Source organism: Syngnathoides biaculeatus, chromosome 15 (genome assembly GCF_019802595.1).
Source record: "Syngnathoides biaculeatus isolate LvHL_M chromosome 15, ASM1980259v1, whole genome shotgun sequence".
Taxonomy (NCBI): domain Eukaryota; kingdom Metazoa; phylum Chordata; class Actinopteri; order Syngnathiformes; family Syngnathidae; genus Syngnathoides; species Syngnathoides biaculeatus.
In genome coordinates, this window is record NC_084654.1 from 13,413,825 (window position 1) to 13,431,902 (window position 18,078).

General features: G+C 41.1%; 1 protein-coding gene across 1 annotated transcript in view; it reads left to right on the plus strand.

Annotated features, from left to right (window-relative positions):
- The window catches only part of LOC133512898 (ryanodine receptor 3-like), a 90,312-nt gene that overhangs the window by 56,610 nt on the left and 15,624 nt on the right, over window positions 1–18,078 (plus strand). The window contains exons 48-74 of the mRNA XM_061842964.1: window positions 937–1,157; window positions 1,309–1,399; window positions 2,328–2,468; window positions 6,080–6,246; window positions 6,345–6,423; window positions 6,943–7,032; window positions 7,273–7,419; window positions 7,795–7,857; window positions 7,991–8,066; window positions 8,341–8,464; window positions 8,556–8,671; window positions 8,754–8,821; window positions 8,911–9,032; window positions 9,199–9,248; window positions 9,616–9,676; window positions 10,348–10,586; window positions 11,364–11,445; window positions 11,543–11,673; window positions 11,758–12,081; window positions 12,871–13,111; window positions 13,177–13,264; window positions 13,359–13,451; window positions 15,171–15,341; window positions 15,436–15,495; window positions 15,656–15,790; window positions 16,631–16,743; window positions 17,378–17,477. Coding sequence (XP_061698948.1) covers window positions 937–1,157; window positions 1,309–1,399; window positions 2,328–2,468; window positions 6,080–6,246; window positions 6,345–6,423; window positions 6,943–7,032; window positions 7,273–7,419; window positions 7,795–7,857; window positions 7,991–8,066; window positions 8,341–8,464; window positions 8,556–8,671; window positions 8,754–8,821; window positions 8,911–9,032; window positions 9,199–9,248; window positions 9,616–9,676; window positions 10,348–10,586; window positions 11,364–11,445; window positions 11,543–11,673; window positions 11,758–12,081; window positions 12,871–13,111; window positions 13,177–13,264; window positions 13,359–13,451; window positions 15,171–15,341; window positions 15,436–15,495; window positions 15,656–15,790; window positions 16,631–16,743; window positions 17,378–17,477 — 3,393 coding nt within the window. The remainder of the gene's footprint in view (window positions 1–936; window positions 1,158–1,308; window positions 1,400–2,327; window positions 2,469–6,079; window positions 6,247–6,344; window positions 6,424–6,942; window positions 7,033–7,272; window positions 7,420–7,794; window positions 7,858–7,990; window positions 8,067–8,340; window positions 8,465–8,555; window positions 8,672–8,753; window positions 8,822–8,910; window positions 9,033–9,198; window positions 9,249–9,615; window positions 9,677–10,347; window positions 10,587–11,363; window positions 11,446–11,542; window positions 11,674–11,757; window positions 12,082–12,870; window positions 13,112–13,176; window positions 13,265–13,358; window positions 13,452–15,170; window positions 15,342–15,435; window positions 15,496–15,655; window positions 15,791–16,630; window positions 16,744–17,377; window positions 17,478–18,078) is intronic.

Sequence of the window (18,078 nt, forward strand, 5' to 3'; positions counted from 1 at the left end):
AATTTAATTGCGCTCTTAACTTCTACCATCTCAAGAGAACACAATGAAAAGTATTATTATTATTATCCATGATTATTTTTTAAGGTGATGATGAATTATGTTCATTCCTTCATTTTCCATCCTGCTTATCGTCACTCGGGCCACGGGCGTTCTGGAGCCTATATCGGCTGACTCCGAGGCCCGGAGTCAGCCATGAACTGGTCGCCAGCCATTCGCAGCCCACATATAAATTCGCTGTGGTTCAGCAAAATGCCTACCGTAATTTTGAACATGATAATATTAACTAACCCGAATCCTGGAAAATAATTCCTGGAGAAAAGCTTATCCTCTGGACAAGAAATTCAAAGAGAATTGTAATAGCAGTACCAACCCACTGAGTATATATGTAAAACTGCCCTGCAGATTACACAGCATTGGCTTCAGTGACAACATTTTGAATAACTCAGATACCACAAATCCTTTGTGAGTCACAGTACTGTTCAACTTTAGAACTGAAACACAATATAGTCTTAGCAAATATTAACTACAACATGCAGTAATATAGACAGCGATGTCCTTTTGTCTCTTTGTTGATCACTGAACACATTTCCCTGGGCACTTGTTACTAAGTAAAATTCATGGAGCAGTAATTTATGCCATAAAACAGATTAAAAAAAAGGGGCCTTAAGGTATTCATTCCAGAACTAGCATCATAATAAGGATTATGTTGACAATATTATGATTATGACAATCATTGTGTCATTGCTCTGTTTCAAATGGTTAAAAAAGAAGACATTCACTTCCCTGTGACCCTGAAGATAATGGATGTTATATGAACATGTCATATCAAATAGATCGGCAAAAAGAAAAAAATTGAAAAAAAACACCATTTGGTTCAATTATTATATATTTGCTGAATATGCTAGAAAACTTACATTCGCCTCCCACCCTCCGCAGGAGGGTCTGTGCACCACTGAGACGGCATTAGCCATGAACCGTTACATCGGCTCCGCCATGCTTCCTCTCCTCACCCGCTGTGCGCCCCTCTTCGCCGGCACCGAACACCATGCTACGCTCATCGATTCCACCCTGCACACCATCTACCGCCTCTCCAAGGGCCGCTCCCTCACCAAGGCTCAGAGAGACGCCATAGAAGAGTGCCTGCTAGCTGTTTGCAAGTGAGGAGAGCGCAAAAAGCAAATTTATCTGAGTCGAGAGGAGTTGAGATTAACAATAAACCAGATCTGGTTTGTCTCTCAAGTCAGTCAGGTGGTTAAAAACAAACTCAGGGAGGACGCATTTATCTCTTTCTCGCTTTTTTTTCTGCAGGCACCTTCGCCCCTCCATGATGCAGCAACTTCTGCACCGCCTCGTCTTTGACGTACCCTTGCTGAGCGAATACTGCAAGATGCCTCTCAGGGTGGCCAACATATTCTTCAATTTTCATTTAGTTTTTGTTTAAATCTTTCATCTCCCCATTGCCTTGCTTGCGCGCCTTAGATTCTCACCTCATTACCAGACCTTTTCTTATTTATGGTCACTGTGGTCACCTACAGTCTTCAATGTGTTGCATGACTTAGGTAGCTGTCATGAACCAATGGTGCGGGGGCAGACCCAAATGCAGGACTTTGAGGCAGAGGCATCATGTTCAATGTGGTTTATTCCGGAAACTGGGTCATACAGGGTGTAGCAGTCCGACAAGGCAGAGGCACAGAAACGCTAATGGAGCTAGGGTTACTCTAACTTATGCGTCAAAGACGAGAGTCCCACAGGCAGTGAATGCAACTCACAAATGCAAGGCAACGAACTGGCAAATGCCAGTGAGAAAAACTCCAATTTAAATGCCCGTCTAATTACAGTCTGAATGTGAAACAACTGTGACCGGTGACAGGTGTCACCGTCCACAGCAGTGGCCTGGCCACACCCCTCTTGGCAGTGGCCACGCTTTGCTTATAACGGTAGCAATTTATTCTGCCATGTCTACACATGGTGCACTTTTTACTAAAGTGAAAGTGTTGACAAAATGGGCACCAAGGGGAATAAAAATGTAGAGGAAGTGTTAGACTTTGCAGGCTTCTTGGCTCTGCTCAGCCACTTTGGACTGGCCAGGAAAAAAATAAAAAATACTAAATGGTACAAATGTGACTGGCCTGTGAAATAGGAGGACACACCTTTATGTAGACATATTCAGAATGAATGTATTCTGAGCCCGAGATGCTGGATCCGTGCATTCGCACAGCCTCTGTGCTCATTGTTAGTGTTCTAAAAGTCTGAGCCGCATAATTTGTATACCTTTCAGTCTTCATATAAAGTTATGTTCCCCCCCCCCGCCCCTATTTTTCCTCCAGCTGCTAACCAATCACTATGAGCAGAACTGGAAGTACTACTGCCTTCCATCTGGCTGGGGCAGCTACGGCACTGCCTCTGAAGATGAACTCCAGCTCACCAAGAAGATCTTCTGGGGAGTCTTTGATTCTTTGTCCCAGAGGGTGAGTCATCATGTCCAATGACGTAGGCAATCACTGCTGTCCCTTGAGTCACCACAGTAGCAAAAGAACACCAATAAGGCTCGAACATTTGTTTCCTGTGAAATACCCAATTATTTTATTTAATACTCACCTTTTTACCAATTAAACATGAGGCATGATTTCTACACCAATTGTTAATATGCGGTGTCTTTTTGTTCATTGTAGCACATCCACTTAATTAAAAACAATGAACATACACAGACAACCAATTAGTTGGCATGCCTGTCTCGCTGTTGTAATATCTTTGGTTTTTGGTATTGTCAAGTTTGCATGTTCCCTCCTGTCTTGCAGGAGTTTACTTCGCATTACTGTAGTTACCTCCCACTTCCTCAAAACATTTGTTCCCTGAAGACTCTAAATTGTTCATGGTTGCGCGTGTGTATGTTAATGGTTGTTTGTCTATACTTGCCCTGTGATTGGCTCCCAACCAGTCCAGGGTGCACCACGCCTCTCTCCCAAAGTCGGCTGGGCTCGGATCCAACGTGTCCACAACTATAATGGGGACATAGTAAATGAATACATACATTGATGCATTTATAAACATAGACCTACCCGATAGTATTTAAACATTTTCTACTTACAAAGACATTTTTTGTGACATACACAATACAACTACCCAATTATATAAATTACAACAATTTCTAGAAATTTATTGTTGGACAGCCTAAATTTACATTTCCATATCCAGATCCTACTGCTCGGCAAGGCTCCAATTTGCTTCTAGCTTCTTGCTGCTCCCGGCTGTTTCTGTTTTGGAGTAATGTAATAGGTCAAATGAAAAACTCTGCCTATTAAAGCGGAGAGAGGGCAAATTGCCGCAAAGCATTGCGAAGGGAATCATAATCAGATTACCCCCTATGCATGTAAATTAAGACCAAGATAGAAATCCTCTAAAATAGAACCATTACAATGTGTGCTCATACTGGGTGAGCAGCTAAGATCTTAAGGAGTTTTCATTCATTCATTCATCCATTTTCCAAACCGCTTATCCTCACTGGAGTCGCAAGTATGCTGGTTCCTATCCTAGCTATCTTTCAGCGAGAGGTGTGGTACACCCCACCCAATGACAGGGCACATATAAACAAACTACCATTCACATTCTCACCTACTGGCAATTTATAGTCTTCAATCAACCTACCATGCATGTTGTTGGAATGTGGGAGGTAACTGGTGTTGAATATTTTGGCATTTGGATAAACTTTAATTTATTTAAGAATTACATTTGTTGGAGCAACATTGCCTGTGCGTAACACTATTTTATTAGCTATTAGCTATTTATTCTTCTGAAGAGAAATGTGTTTAAAAAAATGCAGTGGAAAAACACTGTCTCATAAAGGTTGCTACATTTTATGAAAGATAGATTACACCAGTTTCATTATTAAACTCAAAACAAACAAAACACATCACAGAGTGGTATTTTATAAAATACTTAATGAAATCTACTAGGGATCCATAGCGAAACATAGAAGAAAGAAAAATTGGTTTATGAAAAGGGAAATTGGACATTGTGTGGACTTAAGTTGAAAATGTGAGTGTTTAATGTGTTCAAACAGAACGAGGGAGAGACAGCAAAGTTACGATTTTGTGTGAAGCCAGTACTTTCTCCAAAATTATTAGCCACTAATATTGTACATGGCGGGACGGTGGATCAGCTGAAAAGTGTTGGCCACACAGTTCTGAGGTCCCGGGTTCAATCCCAGCCCCGTCTGTGTGGAGTTTGCATGTTCTCCCTGTGCCTGCGTGGGTTTTCTATGGGCACTCCGGTTTCCTCCCACATCCCAAAAATATGCAACATTAATTGGACACTCTAAATTGCCCCTAGGTGTGATTGTAAGTGCGACTGTTTGTCTCTGTGTGCCCTGCGATTGGCTGGGAACCAGTTCAGGGTGTACCCTGCCTCCTGCCCATTGACAGCTGGGCTAGGCTCTAGCATTCCCCAAAACCCTTGTGAGGATAAGTGATTAAAAAATGGATGGATAGAAGGATGGATATTGTACATGATGAGAATGCTTGTTGTGCTGTACTCACCATACAGTAGATTAATTGATCGGTGGGGATGGTCTTTCTTCGGACATCACACGAGGGAGAAGAAAGCTCCAGATGAGGAAAATGGACAAAAGAAATCCAAACAGATGAAAAAGTAAAAGTTGTTGTCGGCTCGGTGCACCAGTTGGACTGGCGGCCGGCCCAACTTTTGCGCTCAGCTGCGTCCGTGACCAGTACGGGGTGCCATTAATTGCTTACTGAGGCTCTGGGACCGATTGCGGCTAGGAAAAGTGTTTGAAACTACATGGTGGGCTTCCTTGATTGAAAGCTCTGGTGGCTTGATTGTGGGGTGAGTCAAAGGTTAATTACCCAGGAGGTGTGTCCAAGGGGACGGAGGAAACTGGAGAATTTCCCAGCTGCACCTGCAAATTTGACACACCGACACAGACATCAAGGCATACATTTTGAATATTTCTACGGAGTCCGTGAAATGTCAAAAGGGACATTTTCTCTTCAGCTTAAAGCAACTCTGAATGGAAGTCCACAGGTTGCACTACTTTCAAATGTGACTGGGTGGTGGCCATGCCCCAGGAATTGTGGGAGAGTCACTAGGGTACCTCAGGTTGCGGGAGCATGTCCTCTACACTAGAGTAACTAGAAAAAGAAAGAAAAAAAAAAAAAACAACACACACAAGCACAGGAAGAACAAAGTCCAGACAGCTGGGGCTGGGATTTGAAACCCGATCCTCAGACCTGTGAGGCAGATGTGCTAACAAGTGGTCCACTGTTCCGCCATATTTAGGACTGCAATGAGCTCAATTTTTTATCCCAACAGAGTCAATGAAAGAAAAAAAAAAAAGAGTATAGTTGCAAGTACAGCCTTAGCTACAGACTCATAGCTGAAAGCATCTGGTCATTTGCAATGCTAAACCAACAACCTGGATGAATGTGTATAGTATCGGACATCACTTTGGATACACAAAGCATACAGTATTTAATTCAAATTGGATCAGATTGGGCTGCTTTTTTATTGTCAATAAATCAATAAATATTTTACCATGTGGTGTCAAAATGGAGGTAAGTTCAACAAAGGCAACGGGAAAAATTAATCCTACAGTTGAAAACATCTCTGGGAGAGCTAATAAGCAAAAACGGCAATGTTTTTCTTGAGTCAGAGACATTTAAATGTGCTTGTAGAAATGTCTTCACCAAGCACATTTTCTGTTCTTTAGAGTTGTTCGATTGGCCACTTAATGAACATGCATCTGTGGAAAAGACTTCTTGCCGTTAATGCCTTGAAATAATGCAAATGTCTGCACTCAGCACATTTATCTAAATGCACGCTCACGAAAGGAGTGTGTGCAGAGGACTGGCCCATGAACATCAATATCAGAATGGATGATATTGATCCAGAGCCCGAAGCATGCTACAGCGCTTCAGCTCTTAAGATAATTCATCGTTAACGTCTCTTCCACAGGCTTCCTCTTTGTCCTGTCGTTACTTCATTCTTTTCCCAACTTAAATGAGCAAGCAATGAATGCTAATGCTTCAATTAGGCATAGCTTTCTTCTCCTTCTTTTGAGCAGAAATATGAGCCAGAGCTGTTCAAGATGGCAATGCCTTGCCTCAGCGCCATAGCTGGAGCTTTGCCGCCCGACTATGTGGATGACGCCTCCATTGGTGGAACAATGGACAAGCCAGTTTCTGCAGCTGCTCAAGGCAACATTGAACCCAAACCTATCACAACTGCTAGGTAAGCCAATTGGAGCTGCACATCTTCTATAAACCTTGGGTTACAAAAAGAAATCCAACTGCTAACTACTAGTAAAAAAGAGTTTTGGCATTTTTCAGCATTGCCCTCCCAGAGAAGTTTGAGCACTTTGTCAATAAGTATGCTGAACATTCTCATGAGAAGTGGTCAGCAGAGAAGGTAAGGCCAAAGTGCATATCCACAAAATACAATCATGCAAACTGAAGCAACCAGGTGTAGTCATTCCAACTTAAAACTGGAAAACATTTGGAATTTTTTTTTCTGGTCTTGTTGCCTTACAGCAGATACCTCCCACCTTTTTTTTTAAAAAAGTTTTTTTCAATTTTCTGTACTGTTTATCTATGTTTGCCTTTTTTGTTAAATTAATTTAAGGCACGTTTGTGACTCTTCACTTGCAGGGAACTTCTCAGAGCAAAAACATGATCACAAATATTCACTACTGCTCTACATTATCGAACACTAGATACATGGTTGTAGAAAAAGGAAAAAGGTTGTAAGTCAAATCAATTTTCATGAGAATAAGGTAGCTTGTTTATATATAGAGCGACAATCCTCTGTATGATTCATTGTTGCAGTAATTAATAGCAGGGTAGAACAAAATCTGAAAATATCATTGTGTGAAGGTTATTAGGGGACAATAGAAAATTGTCTACCACAATTCACTGTGATTGTTCTCAGGTATTGCTTGGATGGAAATATGGTGACTGTGTGGATGAGAAGGCTAGGATTCACCCACAGCTCAGGACATACAAAGCTTTGACAGAGAAGGTATGGATTAAATCCAGTGTACATTCTGTATGAATGAAACTTCCACTTTACGTTCCACATCATACTTTTTTAGAGCCTGCTTTTATGATTTGCTTCAAGCACTGGAGCATAGTTTTACTTATAAACAAACTGCCTTTTGAAAACTGTTTCCACAAAGGTAGAAGCATCAAATTGGCCAAAATGTCTTGATAAATTGAAGGAAAGAAAAGTGATTCTTGCTCCTTTCTTCTTGATGTTTAGGAGAAAGAGATTTACAGATGGCCAATCAGGGAGACATTGAAGAGCATGCTGGCAATGGGTTGGAATGTTGAGCGGGCCAGAGATGGAGAGAGCGCATCTCAACAGAGGGAGAATGAAAAAATGCGAAAGATCTCTCAGGCCTCACAAGTATGATCACACACATTTTATATTTACAGACATGAATACAGAATGAACCAATTGAATAATGTTGGATATTGAATCAGAATCATCTATATTTGCCGAGTTTTTCAAAATCACACGAGAAATTTCTCTCTGGTAGTTGGAGAAGTTCTAGTATGACAACGGAGAGTCAATTGACAGAGAATACTTTTGAGACATAGAAACATAAAAAACACAGTCACTAAGCAATAAAACATTACCAGTAATGTGGTAACGCTTGTCCATTTTTTATTTATTTATTTTTAGGGTTAGCAAAAAAGATAAAGAGTCCTCGAGTTTGAAATGATGAAAACAAAAATAGTCCAGTACAATGACCACTGTGCATTCTTCAAACATTTTTAGGCAAATGGTTTTAATCCCAGTCCGATAGACACCAGCAACGTGGTCCTAAGCAGAGAGCTGCAAGTGAGTTACCACACATTTGTTTTATTACCTTTTCAACGAACAATAAACAAGCTGCAAATCAAATAGCACAAATTACTGAATGCTGACCAGTATCGAGGCACACGTTTCCTTCTGTTTTTCTCTTTTGTCCAAGGGGATGGTGGAGTTAGTGGCTGAAAATTACCATAACATCTGGGCCAAAAGAAAAAAGAGTGACCTTGGAAGTAGAGGTGATCTAGAAGCGGTGCACTCAATTGTGCTTCCCGTTTACACGTAGACACGTTCAGAAAGTACAGCATGTGCCTAGCCATCCATCTGACAAATTGAATGTACTGTGTACTACACAAGAGAAAACAATAAGACATATCTAGTAACACATTGGTAATAAGATTGTCCGGGTCATTGTCCAGGTGCACTGTGTTATGCTTTGGCTCCATCTCATCTCATTTAAACTTCCCTCTCACACGTCAGGTGGTAATGACTGATGGGATGCTATATTTATAGGCGGCGCTACACACTCTTTGCTGGTGCCCTATGAGACGCTCACAGCCAAGGAAAAGGCACGCGATCGGGAGAAGGCTCAGGATCTCTTCCGCTTTCTGCAAATTAGCGGCTACAGCATCACAAGGTGGATAAAAACGGGATTAATTCAAGTACCTCGAGGAGCTGTTTGACAGAATGGTGAAGTGATCATTCTGTAACCTTGTATTGCATTGCAGAGGCCGAAGGGACTCGGAACAGGATCCCTCATCCATGGAGAAAAGGTTTGCTTACAGGTTCCTCAAGAAGCTGCTCAAGTATGTCGACTCGGCCCAGGACTTCATCTCTCACCTCGGTATGATAATGCAACGGATGTGACAATAAGAACCATATCTATGATTTGTAAAAATTCTCATCTTAACATTAATTTCATTCAGAGGCCATGGCTGCCAGTGGCAAAACAGACAGGTCACCTCATGAGCAAGAAATCAAATTTTTTGCCAAAGTAAGACCGTGATGCATTCACTGTACATGTACACGTGCGTGTGTGTATCTTATGCACGTACATTTGTTTCCTTTGTTGTGCCTCTGCAGGTTCTTCTCCCGCTTATTGACCAATACTTTAAGAACCACTCCCTCTACTTCCTGTCCTCGCCCAATCAGAACCTGAGTAGCAGCGGTTACGGCTCGAACAAGGAGAAAGAAATGGTCACCAGGTCACAACATGACCTCGCACGCATACGCCACTCATGCGCACTGCATAACAGGAACACTCACTGCATGATATAACGACAGACTTTGTTTACAGTCTTTCTTTCCTCCAGCTGTTAACTCAGTGTAACTCTCTCAATTCTTTCCTGTTTCTTACTTTCGCACATCCAGCTTGTTTTGTAAACTGGCAGCTCTTGTCAGACATAGGATCTCTCTCTTTGGTAAGCTGCTTCCTTCTCTGTGTGTGATATACTCTTTTAGGCTTACACATAAAACAAAACCTCTTTTGAATTATAGGTACAGAAATGTATTATTTTGGTATTCACTGTTGTCCGGCATGGAAAAGCACATTTTCCCTTTTACCCGAAACACAAACCAGTAACTAAAACGATCAATCAATTTGATACATTTTCCGATAAAAAGCAAGACTATCCAAATATAAATTGTGGTGTTCTAAATAGAATGGGGATATTCAAGTAGATGATTACATTTTATCTCCCTTTCCTAATTCATTCAATTTCAATTGTTTTTTTTTTTGAGACAAGTTCAAAACATGCTTATTTAAGTAGCAAAAATATACGTTCTTAGGAAGCGACTCGACCACGATGGTGAGCTGTCTGCACATCCTGGCGCACACACTGGACACCAGGTGGGTGGAGACATGACAGCAAATAATATGATATTATGAATAATCTTATTGAAATTTAAGCAAACATTCTGTTAACTAGAGAACTGTTAAAATGAAAGGATTTGCGCCCAAGCATTGTGGGTTTAACTAAAATTTGTTGCATCCTCACTAAAAGCACATTTGTCATGAAATGTTGTCTTTGCTGGGCTGTCTTGTGGGAGTAACTGGCAATAGCAAAGAGCATGCTGGCATTTCATTAAGGAAACAAGTTGCATGTAGCATCAGATGCCCAAGGCTTACAATGTGCTGCTTGTTATTGCAGCTCACGTGTAATGAAGGCCATATTGTTTCTTGCCTTTCATTTATCCTTTCTACTGGGACACACCAAGGCCTTGTTATTCATTTAGCTATATGTTATGAATTATGAAATGATGAAAACAGACAAACATATCGTATTAATGGATTGCATACAGCGTTTCTGTACTCTGACACCAGCAAAGTCACCCTGGATTTATTGTAAATATTTATGTTAGTTGTTGAATAAATCACTGTTTCTGTGGAAGCGGCGGTGAGGCGGAAGACTCACACTTCACGAGCGTTCATACAGAGAAGTGCTGTGCTTTACATGCCAAGAATTATGCCCTTGTTTATTCCCTTCGGAGTGTTGAATCAGCACTTTTCCACGATGGCAGGACAGTGATGAAGTCGGGCTCTGAATTGGTGAGGGTCGGGCTCAGGACGTTCTTTGAGAATGCCGCCGAGGACCTGGAGAGGACCTTCGAGAACCTCAAGCTGGGGAAGTTCACGCACTCGCGCTCTCAGATGAAAGGCGTGTCGCAGAACATCAACTACACCACTGCGGCTCTGCTCCCCATCCTCACTGCGCTGTTCGAGCACATCACGCAACATCACTTTGGTGTAGACCTGCTTTGTAAGTTGTCAATGCTAAGACACGATCAAGCAAATTGATATGCATGCTGAATGTGAAAAGAGGAGTGGCAAACGTTGTTTGGTAAGTTACTTCTAAAAATTTAACGTATAGCACTATTCTCATTTGAAAGGTATAAATTGTTACTCTTACTTTTTCTTACGTTTATGTAGTTTCACAAGACAACTGCAGAATTCCGAAGCGTAGCATTTCATGCAATGCATCTTGGTCCTTTCACATGAAAACATAGTTAAAAATGATGATAATCCTATCCTGTCATCTTTCCATTGTATTTTGTACTTTTCCACTATTTGTTTTTAACTCCTGCAGATTAAAAAGTCACTGTCATGAGTTACTTTACTATCCTATTATGTATGTACTTACTATAGCCTGCTTCCTAGATATATGTTGGCCAAGTAATAATAATTTTGTCTCTTCAATGTCTGGCCCTAAATATACTAAAATCATGTAAAATGTACTACATTTGCTTGGTTACAGGAATGAAAGTGGTTTCTCAAATTCCCAAGAGCAGCAATACTGCACTTGAAGTCACTAAAATCCCCACAGTGTAGTAGTCATATTGAACTCAAGCAGATTGTCTTGACCAGAATGGTTTGAATCCGTGTCATTTGATGTGAGAATTGCGTTAATAAACGCTTAATAACATATCGGCATTGGATTTTTGACCCTGCTACTCAATTAATAACACATAGGAACAAATAGGAGATTTTTAGTAGAGGACATCTCATCTGTTACATGATACAGTTTGTCTTGTTCCAGTGGATGATGTCCAAGTGTCCTGCTATCGAATCCTGACCAGCCTCTATGCTCTGGGGACTGGGAAAAACATCTACGTAGAAAGGTATCCCCAATATTAATGATGTTACTCTCTGAGGACTGCAGTTCAGTTATTGTAAATCCCAGCCTTGACAGGCGCAACTATTCTCTGTGTCCTCCAGACAGCTGCCAGCTCTTGGCCAGTGTCTGGCCACCTTGGCGGGGGCCATGCCGGTGGCTTTCCTGGAGCCGATGCTCAATATGTACAACCCCTGCTCAGTTTTTACCACCAAAAGTGGCCGTGAGCGTACCAGTAAGTTGTCCTTTTAATGTGCCGAATCTACAGCTGGTTAAAAGGATGTTGATACAGCACATAATCCACACTGATGTCTTTTAGTTCTCGGAATTCCAGACTCAGTTGAAGAAATGTGTCCCGGGATGCCCCGGCTCAACGGTCTCATGAAGGATATCAATGACATGGCGGAATCTGGAGCACGGTACACAGAGATGCCCCATGTGATTGAGGTGGTCCTTCCCATGCTTTGTAACTACCTGTCCTATTGGTGGGAGAGGGGGCCCGAGAACCAGCCAGCCGGTGGCAGCAGTGTGTGCTGCACCACCGTCACCTCAGAACACCTCAGCCTCATTCTGGGCAACATCCTCAAGATCCTCAACAACAACCTGGGCATCGATGAGGCCTCGTGGATGAAAAGGATTGCAGGTGGGCACAATCTCCATTGACCCTGCACTACCTTAACGGTCTAAACATTGGTTAGATCCTCTTATGGTCGTCAAACAAACATTAAAGAAGAATTTAATGACTGCATTCTTAAATATCTATTTTATTTATTGTTAAAGTCAGAAACAGAAAGTTCAGTATTTTGTTTGAGCTATAATGGTAAATAGTCATCATGATCAAATTACATTTCAAACAGGTAAGTTAAAATTCCACATTTGAATCATCCTCCTCCTCATCATCTTATTATTATTATTGTTATTATTATTATATAATGGTCAGTGAGTCTTGGCAGTGAAATCACATTCATGGAGTGGAATAAATTGATGGAAATACCATGAATCCATTCCATCACCCCCCAAAAAACAGCCACACCCAAAAACCCACCAACAGTAACTACAGAAAATAACACTTTAGTACTGTACTATATAAAAACATACAATTACGTAACTAATTAACAACATAATTGAATATAATGTGACCAATAAAACCATTTTTCCATGTTTTAATGGCCATTTAAGGCGGTTTTTGATATGGTACTAGATCTTTTTGTTGTGAAAAACTGAAAATGCTCTTTGTTTTTTTCAATGAGGTAAAATCACGTGACATGCACAATACTGTACACATCAAATCTAATTACACTATGTTACATATTCTTCTTCTTTTCTTTTCGGCTTGTCCCGTTAGGGGTCGCCACAGCGTGCCATCTTAGATGAACGCATATTGATATACTGTAAATACATCCCGCGCTATTTCTTTGTTTTGGGTTTCCAGTGTACGTGCAGCCCATCATCGGCAAAGCTCGTACTGCCCTGCTCAAGAGCCACTTCCTGCCCACGTTGGAGAAGCTGAAGAAAAAAACTGTGAAGGTAGTGGCCGAGGAGGAGCTGTTGAAGGCAGACAGCAAGGGAGACACCCAGGAAGCCGAACTGCTCATCCTGGACGAGTTTGCTGTGCTCTGTCGGGACCTTTACGCCTTTTACCCCATGCTCATCCGCTATGTGGACAACAACAGGTTAGGTCAGCATCATGGAGCTGCTCAGGGGGACGAAGTCAGAGTCAAATGTCCCTCCGCTGCAGGTCCAGATGGCTGACAGAACCAGATGCTGACTCGATCGAGCTCTTCAAAATGGTCGCTGAAATTTTCATCCTTTGGTGCAAATCCCATGTAAGTCAGCGGTGATCTACACAGAAGGGACTTGTGATGAAGCAGCACATCCAACAAGATTTGTCCCCTTCCATCTGTTTGCCCTTTCCCGCAGAATTTTAAACGAGAGGAGCAGAACTTTGTGGTCCAGAATGAAATCAACAACCTGTCCTTCTTGACTGGAGACAATAAAACAAAGATGTCCAAGGTTGGTTTCTCATCCATTCCCTAAAAACACTGACGTAACATTGGATTATTTCTTGGATTAAATCAAGTGTAGTGGCACTCTAGAGGCAAGCAATTGGAATAAAAACAGCCATATAGCCATATCCAGGTACACCTCAACAAAATAAAATATGATAGATGATTTATTTCAGTCTAATTTAAAATAGGAAAATTACATACAAAAGAGAAATGTTAAACAATTCCTATATTAAAAATAATGTCCCTGGTGTCTTGTGTAATATTGAAACTTCTTGAGGGTGAATTTCAGGTTTTTATTCCCTATGATTTATAATCACCCAAATTATTGAAACATTCTGGCATGACACATTTCACTCTGTGTAGTCTTTCTTCATAATGCACTTTAATTTTTGAATTAAATCAAAATATTGAAATGGAGTGCATTTTATGCAATATTCCAATTGATTCAGATCCACCTGTACATGCTTCATTCACTTAATTCAAGTTTTGTTTCATGGACATTGTCTTGGAATATGACATCTACAATGACATTTTTTTTACAACATTTTTGATACGTTCTATTTTCTTTTGTCCATTTGTGATGGAAGAATCTATTTTGTTTGGACTAGTGGTTCTTTTTCTTCCTTAAGCAAATTGAACCCCTTCTCTCAATTTGCCTCACTGATTAGTTTTGTCCACACTGTGGTTTGGCTTTCATCCTTTGTTTATCTTTGTATTTGTCCACACATAAATACTCTTGTTTTTTGAAAATACCCCAACCACACTCTTTCAAAGCTTCTGAATCAAACAGGAAAACGTTGGGGAATTAATTATGTGCAGCAAAGTGTGTGTCTCTTTATGTATGCAACTAACACTCATCCACCAGAAACACATATTTGTGTATATTTGTCAGTGTTGAATGCTTTCAAAGGATGTATTCGCAACATTGCACCGAAGTAGTGACTGTGTGCCTCCATGAACTGTCATCCTTATCCGCCATCTGCCTGTCTCTCTCCCTTCCTGTTTCTCTCTCTCTCTGTCTCATCCAGTCCTTTAAGGAAAAGGTAGAGTGATGCAGGGCATGTTTACGTGACAGCTTATTGGCTCATAAGTTGAAAAGCCGAGAGTGTATTGTGCGTCTGTGCTTTGTAATTGATAGTGAAGTTTTATTATTATGTCCCTATATTATTTGTGTCTTCTGCTCGTTTACTTCATGTGGGTGGCAGAGTGAATTGATGTGTTTTGGGGTGCAATAATGATGCCCAGACCCTTAGTAGCCAAATGTGTTTTTGCTTGATCGATTGTGGTGTTTTCTGTTTTGGGGCACTAGTTGTCTCGAATGTGTGTATTTGTAGTTTTATATAAGTATATTTTGTGTACGTGTGTGTTTATCTCGATATGAATTTATGTGTACTGTTTTTCCAGCACTTCACTTTGACTAGAAATTGAATTTTCTTTTCCAAATTTTTTTTCCCCTGAAAGCCTTGCTTTTGGAATAGAGAATGCTGGTTGTTTAGCAGTTGTGCCATGTTCTGTTTCAGTGGAGCATGTGTTTTCACAGATTGTGCCAGAGCTGGAAAACAATGCAGTAGCTCTTTTTTATTACAATCCAGCTTCATAACATTGTAAAATGATAAAACAGTGTTGAAAGGTTTAATATAGATATACTTCCTTAGATGCATACAGTTATAGTTCATTGTTTATTTTGTAATTTGACTGCCGTATTGAACACTGTATTTTCCAGTCCGGGGGTCAAGACCAGGAGAGGAAACACAAGAAAAGGCGGGGCGAGTTCTACTCCATTCAGACATCACTGATCGTGGCTGCTCTCAAGAAGATGCTTCCCATCGGCCTTAACATGTGCACCCCGGGAGACCAAGAGCTCATCTCCATGGCCAAGATGCGCTATCTCCTGGTCAGACTAAATTTCACTCATCCACCAAGAATGCAGCTTTGATAAAACATCAGTACGGATTTGCCTCTAAGTTGGTGAACATTTGCTTTTGTAGAGAGACACAGACGATGAGGTCAAAGATCACATTCGCCACAATCTTCACCTCAGAGAAAAGGTGAGTGCGGACCTTGTGGGGCACCCGCACACAAAAGCCATTTTGCGTGATGAGCTTGCGAGAAGCGTCCCCATACTCTGTGCATATTGTGTATTGGAGTATTTATTTTACATATATTTTTGCTCTATCTATTTGATGCTTATTGGAAACCTGCTCCCAGTCGGAAGACCCTGCTGTGAGGTGGCAGTTAAACCTTTACAAACATATAATGACACGAGGCGAGGGGCCTGCTGACCCTGAGATGGTGGTGGATCGTATTCAGAGGATCTCTGCTGCCGTTTTTAACCTGGAGCAGGTAGAACATTTGCATTTTCACACATTTTCTGGAGGTGTTGGCACTAAACACGTGTGCGTAAATTGGTGGGAAAAGGACTCGCTGACGCTGGAAACATGCTGTTGAGTGCTAAATCTTAGTTTATGTTGTGAGTGTCTGTTCCCTCTAAAAATACTTGGATAGCATATTGCTACTCTAGTAATATTGGTAGAGATTGGAGTAAAATACCACTGCACAGGTATGAAACTCTAGGCTGCCAATTAAAATGTTGCTTGCTCAGTGGATTAGTTATTATTATTTTGACAGGCAATCTAAATAGAAATGTAAACTTTTAACATACATTACAAGCATCTGTTTTGACTAAATCCCTTCTTAACATAAATTGAACAATAGCTGTAAACATAAAGATGTAGTTGCTCCTACTTTAAAAGTAAAGAACAAAAACATTTGGGCAATACAGCACATGCTTTTTATATAACACCACTGGATAGAACCATACTTTCACGATGTCTGCCTTAATTTAGTTATTATTAGTTTCACAACAATATTCAAATTCTCAGGGCATTGAATTGCAACTGGCAACTGGACAGTTGGCTCGTCTGTCCAAGCGAGGCTTTGGTGCATGAACTGATGAAGCCTGCTGAGATGAGAGACCAAACATCTTCCGAGACACTCAGAACAGTCCATAGCCAATTGATTCAATGCCCTGAGAATGAAATGTACAGGATGAATGAGAATAATCACAGGCAACAACATTAACATTATGCTGAACGGTTGAGGTCATGCATATTGCAAGCAATGTGTGTGCGTGCGTGTGTATGTGTGTGTTTGATCAATGCACTGTTTTTGTTCTCCTGCCAGGTGGAGCAACCACTGAGATCCAAGAAATGTGTCTGGCAGAAATTGTTGTCCAAGCAGCGCAAAAGAGCAGTCGTTGCTTGTTTCCGGATGGCTCCACTTTATAATCTGCCGAGGTATTGAAAAATAACAATATATATTGTATCTACACTTAGGTGTGTCCTGTGCACCAAATGATGCTGAAACACATAGCATTATTAATTTTTATTATGGCTTATTGGTCACTTCCTTATGGTTCTGATAGCATCTGCAGCATCACACTTGTGTTTTCCTCTTGGCTTAGACTCACAAGCTCCATTTTTCTCTTCCTAGATTCTGACCATGCATTAATGCACCTCTCTGTAGGAAAAAATGTCTGGCCTGCAGATGTTTTCAAGGAATACAAAACGGGACACTAGCAATTTCATACCCTGCTGCTCTGTAACTCAGTTACAGGAAGCAACCTACAGTAGAAGGAAAACAATTACGGGCCCCAAGCAGGGGGCGGCCACCTTTGATATGTGCTCACTTGTGGCAACCTGCCTGCCTGCCTGCTTACCTGGCAAGCAGCATGTCACATTCATTCCCAATTGCTGACACTGAAATATGTCCAAGCATAGCAAACATTTATTAAACTCTATTTCCATTGCCGACACATTTCTGCTCCCGAATACTACATTCCTGCATGTGAAGGAGCAAAGTACTGTATATTGAAGTGAAAATCTTTGTTGCATCCTCAATGTCATACTGTATTGTACTTGCCTCCCTCAGGGACAAAAACAATAATTACTTCCTGGGTGCCTACCAATATATTTGGCTGGAGAAAATGCATGAGAACTCAGACTATGACAGTCTGCTTTCCATGCTGACGGTAACGTAGCCTAACCCATGTTGACAATGTTGCTGCCACCACGTGCTCCTCCTGTAATGAGCCCTTGCTTGCCTCCAGGCACAAACCTTTACTTCCATCCATTCAAATATCCCTGTTGGTGTCGCCACTGGTCAGTATATAAGGCAGTAGGGCATCAATGAAAGAAGAGCTGATTTGCCATTTTGTTGGTCAAATACATTATAGTCTTGTGAGTACATTCCTCTATAGGGTTTTTTTTTTTTCCATGTATTTATCTGGCTTTCCTCACAGCTAGTGACCAATTTGTAAAATAGAATCAGTGTGTGATGGCTTTTGCTACGGTCTTCCTCTGAGAGCATCCATTTATCCACTTTCTATACAACCTGTCTTCTTGAAAAGGTGACTGATGAGCTGGAGCCTATTCCAACTGATTTTGGGAAAGATGCTGGCTATCTGTCCAATCGCAGCACACTAAAAAACATGCACATGCAACTTAACAATTTAAATATTTAATTAACTGTCATGCATGTGTTTAGAATGTGGGGAGGAAGCTGGACCAACTGGAAAAAATCCACACAAGCACCGGGAGAACATGCAAAGTCGCAATGGAAGGGCGAAGCAC